This window comes from Phascolarctos cinereus, unplaced genomic scaffold, assembly GCF_003287225.1.
Source record: "Phascolarctos cinereus isolate Bilbo 61053 unplaced genomic scaffold, phaCin_HiC Scaffold_8;HRSCAF=390, whole genome shotgun sequence".
NCBI classification, from domain to species: domain Eukaryota; kingdom Metazoa; phylum Chordata; class Mammalia; order Diprotodontia; family Phascolarctidae; genus Phascolarctos; species Phascolarctos cinereus.
Genome location: NW_027556291.1, coordinates 69,884,511 through 69,900,785, shown reverse-complemented (window position 1 = coordinate 69,900,785; position 16,275 = coordinate 69,884,511). Strand labels below are relative to the sequence as shown.

Here is a 16,275-nt window from a genome sequence, read left to right as displayed (position 1 = left end):
AAAAACAAAAAAAAAAGATCCCAACCCTCCCCACAACTCTTTCTTCTCTTTTTTCCAGTCTTGCATTCTCTGCTCAACGTGGCTTTTAAGTTCTTCTTTTATTGCTCTGTCTAGTCCTTTTTCAGTCAAGATGGTGTATACGTTCTAAAGCCATGTTCTCTTATAATATTTCTCTACATCTGTGGTCCTGCTAGACCTGTTCTTTTAGCTGTAGTTTATTTTTTCTTTTGTTTCAGTTTAGTGCTCTTTTGCCTTTGATTTCCATTTTACTTCCTTTGTATCTGCCAATGGTTTTTTGGTGAGTTTGGGCTACTTCTGGTGTTGTAACCTGTCTTTTGGTGTATTATGTGAGGGTTTGGGAGCTCGGGTGCTCTATTTAGAAGGGTGAGGGGGCAGTGCAAAATCAGAAGTGTTTTTACAAAGAAATTTTCTTTTTCTGTATCATTTATGATGGAAGAATCCACTATCTAGGGGTGGGGCCCAAAATCAGTAGCATCCAGCCCTTTCTTGGAGTTGATTTCAAGGGGACGGATCCATTCCGAAATGCTCGGAATTCACCGGACATTACCGCTGCCTTCCCAGAGATCATGGGCCAAGGGCAGTGTTACCTACCACTGGGCCGCTGCTACTGCTTAGCAATGGGAGCAATAATACTGCTGCCTATGCTACCTCTTTCCATTCTGGAGGGAAGGCTCTGCCCTCTGAGCTTACTTCTCCAAGCTCTCTGATTTTTCAATGTTCTCTATAAATTCAGTCTCGACCAAATTTTGTCCTGCTCTGAAGTTCTTTGAATCGCCAGTGCGCTGTGCGACCAAACACCTTGGAACACTGGCACCATTGTTTGGGGGATATTACTTGTTTCTGCCATGGGTCCTATTCCGGACGTGGATTCTACCACATCTCTGTTGTTTAGTATGGTTTCCCTCATCAGCCCACAGAGCTAGATGGCTAAATTCTGACTTGGCCTACGCTCTTTCTCAGGGAAAATGCCCCATTATTCTTGACAAATGGCAAATCGGTTTTATTTTTTTCTTTTCCTTTTAGTTTAAAAATACCACAGGGCTTTTTCGAAAGAGGTAAGACAATTCCACTACTGTGCCAATCAGTCCCCCCTCAAAACAGGCAAAGAAAAAAAAAACAACACAGTTGCTCGAAGCACCACCCCCACAGCTAGACACATACATCACTGTTCCCTTGTTAATGGTTCCTTTAAGGGAGACTGGTAAACTATTGACAGCGCTGCTGATTTCACTCACATGTTGGCCTGCTTTTCATAAAATGCCAAGAGCTAAGAGTAAACCTTCGAGTATAGGCCCAAAGGGTTTGCGGAAGTCTGTAAATGCTGCCATTTTCTTTCCTTTCAGTGAGATGTAATCCCTTTGACCTGCAGTGAACAACATTTGATTATTTATACAGTCTGAAGGTCATTAACTGCGTCTTTTTCTCCCCATCACAGAATCTTTGGTTTTCTTTTAGGAACTGTTGTGAGGCCACCCATGGGGTGAGGTCCACGGTCCCTGTTGGCTAAGTTGTCATTTCTGGCTTATTTTAAATCAATAGGAGAGCCCCGACACATAGGAATTGCCAATTTCCCCACCCCAACCCCAGCTTCCCCCACTGTCATGACTTGCAGCTGTGTCTATTCTCTGGACATTTTCTCCCATGAGCGCCAACCTCAAACCGTGACTACCCACTGAGGAAGTTACTTATTGGTCCACAAGTATCTGCTGGTGCTGGGCAGATGGCCCCAAGCAAAGTCACCCGGGCTGCACCCAGCTGAGGAATCTGCCCCATCACCCAGAACACATCAGGGAAGCTCATTGTCACAAAAAACACTGAGCACATGGCTAGGTAGGGTAATGAGCAACAGATATGGTTTCAGCTACTCTAGAACACGAACAGTATAGTACACCACCTGTGTGGGGGACAGAAAGTGAGGGCAGGGAGGGCAAAGCACCAATGCACCATTGGGAAGCCTTTTCACCTTGACTCCATCCTTCTTGATATTGTTATGTCCCTCCTGGTCCCAAGCCAAGGAGCATTACAAATATCAGTGGCCAGACACTTCCCTTTGCACTGTCTCTTTTTGGTCCTAGTTATCTCTGTTGGTCTCTGTGTTGTTTCAGGAGGGCATCAGCTCCCTTTCTCCAACCCATGACATCATGGCTGCCTTCTCCATAGTGCTCAGACTTGACATTCTCACTGGTGCTCCTCTCCCAGGTCCCGAGCCATCAAACATTACTCCCTCTCCCTGCCATCTCCCTGCTGCTCGCTCTCTCTCTCTCTCTCTCTCTCTCTCTCTCTCTCTCTCTCTCTCTCTCTCTCTTTCATGCCTCTTGGCTCCCAGATTCCTGCTTGTTCTCCTGCCTGTGCCTGGGCATCCTTTGTGTTCCTGACACCTTCTCTTTCCCTGCAATGTGCCCGCCAACCATTCTCTCCTTCCTTTCTGCTCCTGGGTGCCTCCCAGGAGCCAGCAGGTGGTAAGTACAGCGGAATAATAGTTTCCGCTGTTACCTGAACAGTTTAGGTGAAGAATTCACCAAACATCAGCTGGGTGAAAGGTTAGCTGCTTCTCACTTTGCAGGGTAGGGGAAGAGAAGGGTTCTCCATCCCCTTTGGGTCACACCTGCATTCCTCTCCAAGAGTTGCAGTTGAGAGGAAAAAAGGAAGTAGGAACAAGGCATTCTGGTGCCTGAGATCAGTTTGTCTCTTTTATGATTGGGTTGTACTTTCTGGAAAAGATGATCTGTTTGGGATGAGTCCAATGAGCAGAACAGCACTGACTCTCCTACGTGATCGTTGTCCTGCTGGGGGCTAAGGCCCGCATCAGCCATGTTGGAGGTGACTAGAATATAATGAGACTAGTTCCCCAAGCCACACAGAAAAATCAGTCTTATTCCTTCACGGTCATACCCCAGAGGTATACAGGGAGCTAAAGAACACCTTTGTTGTGTTTCGGAAGGGTGTGTGACCCAGCCAAGAAAATGGATCAGGCAGCATGCCCGGCCGGCATCATCTTCTTAAATTTGGGGAGGCATCCAAGGAGCAGATATTAAAACAGAAACAGGTGCCCCTCCTCCGAATGGGGCTTGTCTCCTGAAATCAACAACACAGCTCACTCATTTACATGTTAAAACATTAGAGCATCAAAATCTGTTCTAATGATCTGGTCAGTCCCAGCGTGGATGAGTGCTTCGGGTGAGGGTTGAAATGATTGAAAAATAGGATGACATTTTCTGATAATCCCAAGCTGTCCACAGGGCTACTGCCCAGACGATCCTAATAGTGCTTTGGGGCCCAAGAAAAGAGAAGTTGTAAGGATGGTTTGGGGGTGGGAGGGGCAGGGTAGGCACAGTGGGAGGAATGTGAAGACCATTGGCAAAGTGCTGCTTAGAGAGCCGGAGTTCTAATTCACTGTTTATAGCCTTTTAAAGAATACACACTCAAGACATCCCTCTCCCATACTCTTAAGCATACCAAGGATATAAACACAACCCAGCCCCATACACCGTTCTTCTACATCAAGAGTGCTTTTTGGTCAGACTGAGCCTGAAATGAATTCTTGACCGAAACAGTGACCTGGGACCACCCCATGCCTTTCATCTCCAAATTCAATTGCGCCCCCTCCCCAACCCATTTCTTCTAGTTGGACCTCAAGAAGGGTAATGGATGGACTCGGCTGCCTTCTCTTTGGAATTGGATCTTCCTGGATTTTCCCCCTGCTGGTTTCCCTTTTAGTTTGATTATCGTTTGCCGTCATTAGCATTTGAATATTGTTTGCTGCTCACTGCTGTGTTGCACACATCTGCTGCTCATCGGCACGTCTTCATTTGTTAGGCGCAACATTGGCAGCATGAGACTATGGCCAAAGAAAACCCTTCTGTTCCAATTCATTTTTATTTGAATGACTTTAGAATAAAAATGGTGAAGTCCAGCCCCCTCTTGGATAAGCACGTGTTGCTACCGCTTCTTAAGGGTCTGTATCTTCCCAGTTAAAAAGAGTATGAAAAACCCAAGAATGGTACTTGGGATTTTTCCCTGGTAGCATAAATATTACCGTCCTTACTCCAGTAAAGCCAACTCATTCAACGGAAATTTGTCCAGTGCACTAGGAAACAATCCTGGTAGACTTTCAGACCTTGTAGACTATCCATGAACTCAAACTGCTCACCAATGCTTCATCCATCCAGAACCCCAACCCTTTCCCTCTCTGCCCCACCGCCGACCCTAAAAAAGTGAGGACTTCATGGAATATTTGCAAACTATTCCTTATAGTTTAGACTCACTGGGAAGTAGCCTCCAGAGAGAAAAACTAAGAAGGTAGCTTTGGAGGTCACCTTCTCCTCCTCCTTCTCCTCCTCCTTCTCCTCCTCCTCTTCCCCGCCCCACCCCCTTCTCCTCTTCCTCCTCAGACCGTAAAAACAAACTAGCACAGAATGAATGAGGCCTGTCTATCCCAGTGGTAAGCCTGAGGTTCCTTTCATAGTGCCTACTTTAATTCAAAGACATACATTCACAAACTCTGCTTTCCTTGTTTGTTTATTTTATTTTATGTGTGTGTATGTATGTGCGCGTTTGCATGTGTGTGTGTGAGTGTGTGTGTGTGTGTGTGTCCATGTCCCCCACGTGCCTCATTAGCTTCCCTCAGGGCCCAGGCATGGATGGACGCACCAATGACTTGGCATGCAGTTCTCCCTGTTGAAACAAGGGGCCACTGGAGGCCTGTCCCCAGCCCTTCTTCCAGCAATAATGGGCCTTTATACTCGAATGTTTACTGTGGCAATAATGCATGAGTTTTGTACCCAATGCTTCCTCTGAGGGGGTTGCAGACTGTGTCGGTCGGCCATGGACAGAGGCCTTCTCTATGTTGTCTTGTTTCTCTGTATCATGCCGGAAACAGAGTCACAGGCGGTTTGGGGGTTGGATGGGGTTTTTTTCCTCTTTTTTTTTCCCTTCCTTTTCATTTGATCCTGGCAGCATGTGAACCCTCCATCCAGCTTTGCAAGGCCTGAACCTGGGCCTCAGTCGGAGGCCTCACAGCTTTGTGTTCACACCACTCTCCATGAGCATGTGGAGACTTTTTAAATCAGTGGTGCAAGAAAACCTTTTTGTCGCATGTAACGTGCAATGCCTTGAAAATTGAGCCCAGTCTTATGTTGAGAGGAGCTTTTTTTTTGTCAGGAAAAAAAAGTCTCCAAATCCATCTCTCCAAAGAAACAAAAATGTAAAATAATAATAATAATAATAATAATAACTTTCACATAGCACTTTAACGCTTGCAAAACATTCTGCACACATCATGGCATAGATTCCAAGCTGGAAAGGATTTTCAAGGCCAGCTAGCCCAGTCTCCTCACTTCACAGTGGAAACTGAGACCCAGAGAGGTTGAGTGATTTGCCCAAGGTCACAAAGGTGTGGAAGGATTTGGGCTCAAGTGCTCTGACTCCAAATCCAAAACAGTCCATTATACACCACTGCTTTGTTTGAACCTCCCAACCACCTTGTGAGGCAACTGCTAAAGGTGCTTGGAGGAAAGAGTTTCCCAATTTTACATTCAGGGAAACTGAGAAATTAAGTGATATGACTTACTTGTGATTGCATAACTAGTATCAGAGGTGGGATTTGAACCAAGGCCTTCCTGATTCCACTGAGGCCCCATGTGATCTCTCTAGACAGCCCTAAAATATCCAGAATTTACCCAATTCCCAGGAGATTTGGAGACTAAGGAGGCATTACACCTTGCATTGCTGGAAGGACTTAGGGTTTTCTCTCTCCTGAAGAAATATGGGATCTTTCCTCCTGGGGCAGCTGAACAATTATTGATGAGGATGATGACAACTAGTATTTCTTAAGCACCTACTATGTGCCAGGCAGTGTGCTAAGTGTTTTTACAAATATCTCATTTGGTCCTCACAATAACCTTGTGAGGTAACTGCTATTATTATCCCCATTTTACAGATTAGGGGACTGAGGCTCAGAGAGGTTAAGTGACTTTCCCAGTGACACACAGGCAGGATCTCAACTCAGGTCTTCCTACCTCCAAGCCCATAAGCTAGCTACCTTAGACCCACTTATTTGCCTTTTTGGGGTGTGAGGCATTTGGGGTTAAGTGATTTGCCCAGGGTCACACAGCTAGGAAGTGTCAAGTGTCTGAGTCCAGATTTGAACTCAGGTCCTCCTGACTCCAAGGCCAGCGCTCTATCCACTGAACCACCTAGCTGCCCCCTTAGACCCACTCATGAACTAGTTCAGTTCCTCCATTTTAAAGATGAGGGAAGACACCACCCAGCAAGTTAATGGCAGAGCCGAGATATGAATCCTCCTAGTCTAGTCCTTTTCCCTCCCCACCCCCAACTCTACCACGTTCTTAGGCCCTTCTCCCACACAGTAACCATGTCTTTTTTCATGCTTAGTAACCTCATCAGAAAGCTGCCACCTGGGTTACTTGTATGAAGTACAGGTCCCCAAATAATTCCTACCCAATTAACAGCCTACTATCCCAAGGCAATGTGGGAAGAGGCATTTCAGGGGTCAGCGACATCAGTTTGAAGTTACTGCTTTGCCAAGTGCTGAATTAGGGAGCAGATTAGAGCCCATACAGTGCAACTGCTACATTTTCTTCTAATCTGAGCCTGAGGCTCAGAGACAGAATGTTCAAGATCGCACACCAAGTTAGCGGCCAAACTTAGCTGAGAATCCGGACTCCTAGCCCGGTGCTCTTGCCAGGACACTGCCCCCCTTTTCCCACTTTCAGACCCTCCAGGGTCATATGGCCCTGGGTAAATGGAACACAATGGACTCATCCCGGCTCCTGCTTCCTGGGGTTTCCTTTCTTCAAGGACACACATTCTGGTAACCCTTGAGAAAATTTGTAAAAGGAAGTGCCATCAGTTGCATCGGGGTATTTCTATGCCAATTAACTGCCCTCTGCACAGGCTCATGGAAACACATCTGGTTTTCCAAGGCCACGTCTTCATTGTATATTTGGAGGGCTTTCTTTGCAGTTCAAGGACCACCTCTGGATTTCACTGATTAACTTCTCAGCTTCCAGCACCCGGCCCGTTCTGACAGTGGTTAGGAAACAAGGTCTTGTCTATCACATTCCTTCCATTTCTGATGCCTGTGGCCACACAGACGCTTTAAGCATGAAGCCTCAGGGTTAAGCCAGCAATGTAGCCCAGTAAAGATCGGAAGTGAGGGACATTCGAATCTGCCCCCGAATGGGGTCGTGCTCCTGAGAATTCTGAGATCCTTTTGAGCTGTTACAATGGATCTTCCTGGCCATTCCATATGAAATACCACTCCTAATGGTAACTCAGAGTTACTCCTGGCACGTGAATGGGCATCCCTGAAAGGGTCTGGACCCAAGTGGTTTGTGTAAACCATGAGTGGAGGGAACTCTCAGGAAAACCATAAAAGGTGGTGGGGACAGGAGGGAGGCAGAGAGATTGCATATTGAAGAGAGATCGGTTTCTAACAAGTCTACTAAATACAATGAGATGGTAAGCAGTAGCAGAGGCCGGGGACACTCGAAAAAGGAGACAGTGAGGCGGGCACCTGGGTTTGATCTCGGCTCCTAAGGCAGAACAAAATGAGAACGTGGCCTTCACATTTCTTGTTTTTGTCCTTTAATTTTACTTGGCTTCTTACAGTAAAAGCGAAAGGAGGTTTTCCTCCCCATTCTTTGCTCGTGTCCCCCCGCTTCCTCATCCTGTCTCCACTGCCATCTGTCCTGCCTCCAGTGAATGTATGCTCAGGAAGCAGAATGCTTCTCTCAAGACAAAGCCCATCTCCTCCTACTTGGGACCTGCCCTCTGGTTGCTTGAGCTCACTAAACTCATCCATCAGGCGCCTATTTCCGTTGCAGAGTCTAACACCAGCATCCCCTCCACTTCCGTTCCTTTGGTTTTATTTGGTTTGGTTGGGGGGTGTTCTTGTTGACCAGCCACTTGACCTTCCCCTGTTCTTATAATGTTTTGTCTCCTATGTGTGCCACAGTCTGGATCAGTCCACGGTAATGCATTCTCCAACTTATAACTGTTCATGCACATTTATAAGGGACCGTACACGAAATGTCACCATGCACAGGTGGGATCGGAGATTCGAATGGGTAGGGGTGGGGGAAGGGGGAAGGAGAAGGAGGGAGGGGGACACTTCAGCCTCGGTTGTGTCTACTCTGGATTTTGAGATCTGTCAAAGTGTTAGCTCAATGGATTCCTGAAGAGGACAGTGTAGATTATCCAGGCCCTTCTTTACTTTAAACCTTGAGAGTAGAGCCTTCTCTTAAAGGGCTTTCACACTCTTTGGGTTGTGATTGCAACAATTTCTTGGGCTTTGACCCAACTCTTCAGTGATCAGGCTGGTAGACCTCGCTGATGTCACATGACTGGTTACATGAGGGAAAAAAAAACAACCATGGTGTCACAGGGAGCATTTAACAGCACAGGACCAATATTATAAATAGGTAATTGGTTGAATAAAGTCATGAGTTTTACCGTGGGGTGTGTTCAAAACATGGTTTGATTGCAAAAGGACATTGTTTGAGGGTAACCTCCCAGGGAGGTGCCTTAACTTGGAACCTCAGATCCCAAATCCAGGAATCCGAAGGGTTGCCGCTAGATCTCAGAGTGGTCCAAATTAGCACAAGGTCAGGTACTCAAATCTACCATTTTCCCTCCATGAGGCTGTAGTTTCTCAGATTGCCCTAAAGGTCCTTTAGGATTCTCATGTAATATTCCAGGCCTTCTCTGCCCATTATTCCAGCCCCCAAGGGATGAACAGTTATAATGAAACAACTCCAACAAGTCATTGAGGTGGACAGACCCAGTGGGTAGCAATTAGTGAACAATTTATGGTCTCCTCCTTATTTCTTCCCTTCTTCTCCCATTCCCAACTCTTGCCCTCCTACCCCATCAATTCCCATTTTAGATCCGGGTGGTGAAAGCATTCCGTAGCTCCCTCTACGAAGGCCTGGAGAAACCTGCATCTAAGACCTCCATCCATAACTTCACGACGACGCCTGAGTTTCTGATCAATGACTACATCCACAACATCCCTCTCATTGATGACACTGACGTGGAAGAGCTGGAGGAGCGCCTCCGAGCCAGTCCCCAGCCCCCCTCCAATCAAAACAACAACGCCATAGACAGTGGTATCTATTTGACCACAGACGTCAGCAAGCCAGCTACCTCTTCTAGTCCTGGAAGCCCACTCAACAGTGTGGAAACTTCACTCTAATCGGAACTTCTCTCTTTTCTCACATGCACACACACACACACACACACACACACACACTCAAATATGCCCACCTAACAAGACAGGGAAAGGACAAGGCTCTCCTAAGACGTTTCTTGCATATTATGTGCAGTGGAACAAATTAGACAAATAAGGATTTGGCATGACAGACGTTTGTTCATCCAGACCATGAAGTCTAGCTTCTTAAAGAAAAAGTGAATGAGACAATGCTAGAGATGGGGATGGATGTTTTCCCTACTTGTTTTATTCTTTTTGATCAATGATGAAAGAAATAACCTCCACAATTCCATTATTTATTGGGGGCTTAGACTCTGAGATGGGGTGGGTTGGGTTTGGGGTTTTTTTGTCGGGGAGGGGGGTTTTGTATAGCCGGTGGGGTGGGGAGAGTGGAAATGGATTTGTAAGTGAAAAAAAAAATGAGAGCAACTTCTATGGTTTGGGCTGAGCTCAAGAACCAGGAAGAATGCTGTGTGTGTATGTATGTATGTGTGAATATCTATATTCCTTATTTTTCCTCTCTCTTCAGTCCAGCAACTGGCCCATCCACAGGAGCCACTTTCACACATATTTGCACCTTTTTCAGGCACTTTAATTCAGAAATGCCATCCTTTGTTGGAACAGGGGATATTTTTCAGGGAGAGAATTCTGGGTTTTGTGTATTTTATTCCTTTCCCTCCTCCCTCCTTTCTCCTTCCCCTCTGCCTTCCTTCCTGCTGTGTTCCTGGGAATACTTTTGGTGAGATACCATATTCCTAAGGAGGGGAAACGAATGGAGCTAAAATAAAGTTTACACTTTGAGATGTAGTGCAAGGTGGGGGGGGGAGGGAGTTATCTTTAAACGGGTTTCATGGTTTCAAAGGAATGTACCAAAGTGTCTAATTGGAAACATCCCATCGAACAGAGGGGAACTGAACTGTAATTTCAGTTCTCCCTTGTCTCACTCTAGTCCTAAGAATGTTCCTATTTCTTTCTGCATAATCCCAATGTCAAGAAAATGGTCTCTGGTAAACCAAGTCGAAGATGCCAGTGCCCATTCAGGATCTGTCCCAGGCTCTTCAATTTACGACAGATACAAGCTATTTCACTGTAGACTCCTGCTGGGGATCGATCACTACTGGCACACTACTTGGAATCTCACCAAGAGGGACTTCTTTTGGGCCAGAAAGAAAGGAAATCTGAAGTGGTTGCATCCAAATGGCATGCATGGGTCAACCATCACCCTGCATCCAGAAAAGACCAGAGAAAAGAAAATCGATTCCTGATCCGATTCAAGATGCCGACAACACACAATTGCCACCAAACCCAGGCTCAGCCAACTGAAATGAAGGTGCCAGTGGCAAGAAAACAGTGCCAAGAAGTAAAAGTAAAGAGAGGACACCAATTCGTGAAACTCAGAAGATGTAAAAAGCCGGAGGACTAGGGGTCCAAAGTCTCTAGTACTCTGGGTTGCCCTCTTTACCCTGGGGAAAGCTTAAAAGTTAGCACTGGACAATCAATCAGCTTTTGAGAAAAAGCATTTTACCTCTGGTCTGTTGCCTGCCGCTAGACTCAAGGAATATGCTGGCTTTGGTGTCAATGAAGCAGTTCTGGACACTTTCAAACACCATATGTCAAAAACCCTCTTCTGATCTCTTCTAGCTCAGAGCATATGCAAAGGAGAATGTCGGAACCCATTTACATTCAACTTTGTTTACTGTGGCTTTAAGGCAACATCAGGGGAGGGAAATGAAAAAAAAAAGCCATCTGGAGGAATAGAATCTTGTTTTTGTTTAAATAAAACCTGTGGGCTCTTTCTCCTGAGGCTACAAATCAACTTTCTCTCCTGGGAAAGCCCTGTGATACATAGATCCCTTCTTTATGTGATGGCTGAAAACCACGTCTGTTTCAAACAGGCTACCCCATCATTTCAAATTGTGGTCAGCCTCAATATTGCCTCGTAGTTCTATTACACAGCTATGCCCGTCCTCTCTCCCTGTCTCTCTCTCTCTCTTTCTCTGTCTCTGTCTCTCTCTCTCTCTCTCTGTCTCTCTCTCTGTCTCTGTCTCTCTCTGTCTCTGTCTCTGTCTCTCTCTCTCTCTCCCTCCTCCCTCCTCTCTCTCTCTCTCTGTCTCTGTCTCTGTCTCTCTCTGTCTCTGTCTCTGTCTCTCTCTCTCTCTCTCTCTCTGTCTCTCTCTTTCTCTCTGTCTCTCCTTCCCTCCCTCTCTCTCTCCCTTCCTACCTCCCTCCCTCTCTCCCCCTCCTCCTTTTCTCTCTGGTCCTGGACACAGGGCTTCAATTGGACAGTATCCTACATACTTTCAGGGCACTTTAAGTAATCTTGTTTGCCAGTGCCCAGTGCTCAGATGAGCACCAGATAGTGTTGAAGCTCATTCCATGAGACCGTCCAAGGCAAGGGGGCCATCGAGGAAGGCCTGCAACCTGCCACTGCCCCCACTTGGAAGAAAGGTAGAGATCCCAGACACAAATAAACCACCGTGGTCATTCAAAGGGAAACATCTCTGCTGACCAAAGACTCGCTAAACAATTCTATATAGCATGAGTTCAACAAGATCACAATTTGGGGTGTGTGTGTGGTGGGGGGGAGGTGACAGCGAGAGACTTCTTCCTATTGCAACAAGAATGGCTGGTCCAGATCTAGACAACTTGGCATTTCTTCCCAGCTTGTGGGTTATTTTTTTTTTCTTGATATTACAACCACGCTCTCTGTTTGGCCTATGAAGGCATCTCTTTGGATTTTTCTTGGTGAGGGGTTGCTGCTTGGGAGTACTGGGGAGGGCAGATTGAAATTAAACATGCAGATTTGGGTAATCCAAAATTGAGTTTTCAGAGGATGCTAGAAAAATAGCTAAGGGGTGCATGTGAGGATTACTCAATTTCCTTTTCCTCCTGCTGCCCCCTCCCCAGGGCTCTCACCTTAGCAAATGGGTGCTGTGTTCACATGGAAAAGTGGGATGCCTAAACCACAACAGAGTTCTTACGTTTACCTCTTTTACCTTCTATAAGCTTTCACCCAGAAGTCAAAACCACGCTGAGTGGACTCCAGTCCTAGCTACAATGAATAGCATTGCTTCACACCTAAGCAAGACTATTCCACTCGCTCTGAAACAGTCATTCTGTTGGAAAAAGTACATCCCACTTTAAAATACCAGCTAGAGATAATTTAAAGCCATCCCTTCTTTCAAAAGGGCACATTGAGAATGTTCTCCATTTGTAAACTCTTTCTCGCTGTCCTTTTTTTTTTTCAGGCAACTCAATTTGTTGCGCATCTGCGTGTTCATAAAAATGAAACTGAACTCTTAAGTGTTTAATTTTAAGAAGAAAATGTGTGTAAGCACATGCACAGGCTTCTCATCATTCGATATTGTAGATATATTGATAGAACAAACGAGCAAATCTATATTTAAAAACAGAAAAAAAATCAAAAAAAATTGCTGCTGTATAAGGTTGCTTATTTACCGTAAATTTCCTTTACTTTGGGGGGAGCGGGGTTGAGGGGTTAAGGTTGGAATCAGGACAGTGAAATATGTTCTTCATGTCTAGTTGGGTTATTCCGTCTGGTTTTTTTTTAAATACAAAACAAAAATGCTTATACGTTTTTCTGGAAGAGGGGACCCCTCTCTTTACAAAGCATTATATTCTATTGAATGGCTCTATACACTTTGTTCCGATTATTAAATATGTTTTAAAATTTATCTGCCTGTTATAAAATGAACAAAAAATTATATTAAGGAAAAAAAAAAGACGATGCCTGTATGGTAATTGAAAAAAGAAAAGTCTGTATTGGAATTTCTGAACTTGAAGAATAGGTCAACACTTTTTGTGTGTATAAAAAAAATATGTATCCTACAATCTCAGCTTGGATAATGTGTGGTGTTTTGTTTTGTTTTCTTTTTTGTGACTTGGTGATTCTGGCAGTGTCCTTGCCAATCTCAGCTAACGATGTAATAAATAGCAGCAGTGATACATGTCTCCCAGCCTTGGAACAGCTTTAACAAGTTACTCCAAAGAGTAACACATAAAAGGAAGGGCAAGATAGCAGAATAGCACCCAGTCCACTAGTACCTTGAGGTTTACAAAGCATTTTCCTCACAACCTTGGGAGGTAGAGAATGCAAGCATTATCAACCCGTTGCACAGATGGTCAACACTAAGGTTGAGCAGCTTGCCCAAGGTCACACAGCTAGTAAGTGGCAGAGCCAGAATTTGTACCTACATCCTCTGACAGCAAAGTCAGGGCTCTTTCCACTGTGTTGCACTGCCTTTGTATCCCTAGCAAGTCTCTTGAAGATCTAGCCATAGAAAGGGCTCCCTCCATCTCCCACATTTCTACACAATTTGGTACAACCAAAGTACAAGCAGAGAGGGCAACCACCACAGTAGTAGAATAGTTTTGTACAAGTATAACAGGAAAATAACTAGAGCTCTCAACTTTACCTAGAGGCTAAATGGGGCAGCAATGTAGGGATTCGATCAAGATAAGATACACAAACAGGAGACAAGAGCCTCCCTCTTGGTTTGGCATCTGCTTCAGCATGTTCAGAGAGCCATGACTTCATCAAGGTGGACAACGCTTCCACCAATATGTGAACGGTCTTCACCAGTTACTGGGGCCCAAAATTCATCTCCTGAGAGTCAGCCTTCTGAAAAGCCTTTGCAAATACCAACAGGTAGAGTCTGTCACTGGACCCATAACTCAAAAGTCTTTCCAAGCTGAGGAGAACACTGGTAGAGCCTTGAGGAGCCCAGGGTATTGGGCCATGCCCCAGTGAAGTCATGAGAAGATAATATCAATAGGAGAAAGTTAGTGTAGGGCCATTCAGTCAAGGAAAAACAATAGAATCTTAAACAAGAATCCCCCATGAAGAGTCTAAAGTAACAAGATTTGTCTAGCCTAGAAGAGAGAAATCTACAGGGAAGGCTCCAGCCTTCCAGGTGTGGGAAGAAACATTTAATGTGTGAAGGATAACAACCTTTCCCCTCATTTCCACTTTGGACAAGACCAGAGAGAACAGTAGGTTATCATTTAGACCAGCACCAGGAAAGTCAACTTATGAGGGGGCTATGAAACATTGTTGAGAGGTCCTAGATTGTCCTTGTCTGCATATTTTTTAAAAGAAAGGGTAACCAGTTCTCTCTGGGATGGACCATGTTGAACCTTTAATGGGGACAGAAGTATTCCCTTGTTTGGCAAATGTTAGCCACCTATCACATGCAAGGCCCTGTACTGGGGGAGGTGTAAGGATCCATAAAACAAGCCTAACATTCGTGAAGTTTTTACTATCTAACAGTAAAAATCAGCACAGTGCTTTATGGGTACCAAACACTATATGGACATTTGCTGATTCTTCCATTACAACAAACCCAGTACAAATATCATTAGGACTTTAAACAGAAAAAGAAACTGAGGGAATGAAAGATTACCCTAAGTCACATAGTACGGTCTTGATCCCATGGAGTCTTTGACTCAGTGTTCTGGGTTTTCTCTACTACACCATCTTGCCTCTTTGGTATGTACTAGGTGACCTAGAAGACCCTTTCTGTTCTTTTGAACCCTTTTACTTGAAATGGGAAATTACTTGACCTTTTAATGAGAAAGTAGCCTATTAATACGATGTTTTGTTCTATTTTATAACTTACTATGGTGACCAATTCCAATGAATTTTAAGGAAAAAAATAAACCAATCAACAACATCCTTCATTACCTATGAATTTCCAGTTCTCAGACACTATAATTCACACCCCCCATCCCAGCCAGTGCACACCCAAGCCATCCGAATCAATTTTCAAATTTTCTATTCAGTTCTGGTCTTTTCATCAGGAATGCTTGAAAGTCCTCTATTTCACTGAATGACCATGTTTTCCCCTGAAGGATTATACTCAGTTTTGCTGGGTAGGTGACATCCGAATCAATTTTCAAACAAACTCGTGTTTCTAACCTAGTTAGGAAGGAGTGTGTGTGTGGTGTGTGTGTGTGTGTGTGTGTGTAAAATGATTAAAAAGTTTTGAGAGACATAGTTTCTAGATAATCAAATAATTTTATTAATAAGGCCAACAAGTTATTAATAAAAGGATGGTCATTTGGCTGTCTCTCTTAGACCAAAGATTCCTAACGGTGGTCGGGTCACAATTGATATGCCCTTTGAAGAAGAGGTGTTCCCGAGAGATGGCAAATCAGCTCTGATTGGTTAACACAATGGGAGGTGGTCTATTTTGGGATATATGACTTAGGTCACTCAAATCTTGGTCAAAAAGACATCAATTTCCATGTCACCTGTCTTGATAATAGAGAGTCAGTATTTTCCCAGACTTCTCTGAGCAAACACAATGAGCAGGAATACACCTATTAGCCCAAATTTAGAATTTCTTTTACTGTCTGATTAGATCTTGGCTGGGTAAATCTCTTTAAGAGATTTCCCACACTGGTTGATTTCTGGATGAGGAAATCGAAGAGGGAAAAAACCTTGGTCCTAATACAATAGTTATTAAATATAAGAGAGAAATATTAATTTCTAAGATATATAGTACATATACATATGTGTATATATACACACATATACATGTACATACACATGCAGACATACATTATATACTTTCCACTACCACACAGTCACATAAAGAACAGAGTACTTTGCATAAAGTAGACACTCAACAAATAGCTGTTATTTCTTTTACTGTATAACTGATGATTCATTGTTTTGTAACCTCCACACCAATGTCCTGCCTTTCAATGGCACAAATAATCCAGGGCTGACTCATCTGTACAAGGCCGATAGCCCTCGGAGGCCTTGCTTGGACAACATGTTTTTTTTTTAATCATCATTTCATATTCAGCATTGACAGGTTTTGACCTTCTGGACTCTCAAGAGATCCTATTTCACACAGCATATTATTTTGTAAAATCCTCTCCCTCATCATCGGACCCCAGGAAAAAGCTCAAGGCTTGCAAATTAATAGAGCAGTTTCCTGGTTGGTTCCAAAGCCTGTTGGATGTGAAGTTCCTTTTTGGTGCCTACAATGCCA

General features: G+C 44.4%; 1 protein-coding gene across 9 annotated transcripts in view; it reads left to right on the top strand.

The window, feature by feature from the left end:
- ATP2B3 (ATPase plasma membrane Ca2+ transporting 3) overlaps nucleotides 1-9,572 on the top strand; it is a 137,222-nt gene extending 127,650 nt beyond the window's left edge. For 6 of the 9 annotated variants that reach the window (XM_078147746.1, XM_020977278.2, XM_020977271.2 and 3 more), the window contains one exon: nucleotides 8,930-9,572. In XM_078147746.1, the coding sequence (XP_078003872.1) occupies nucleotides 8,930-9,238 (309 nt within the window). In that variant the 3' untranslated portion in view covers nucleotides 9,239-9,572. The remainder of the gene's footprint in view (nucleotides 1-8,929) is intronic. The other 3 variants (XM_020977275.2, XM_020977273.2, XM_020977272.2) reach the window with 1 other exon arrangement.
- Nucleotides 9,573-16,275: the final 6,703 nt, after the last annotated feature.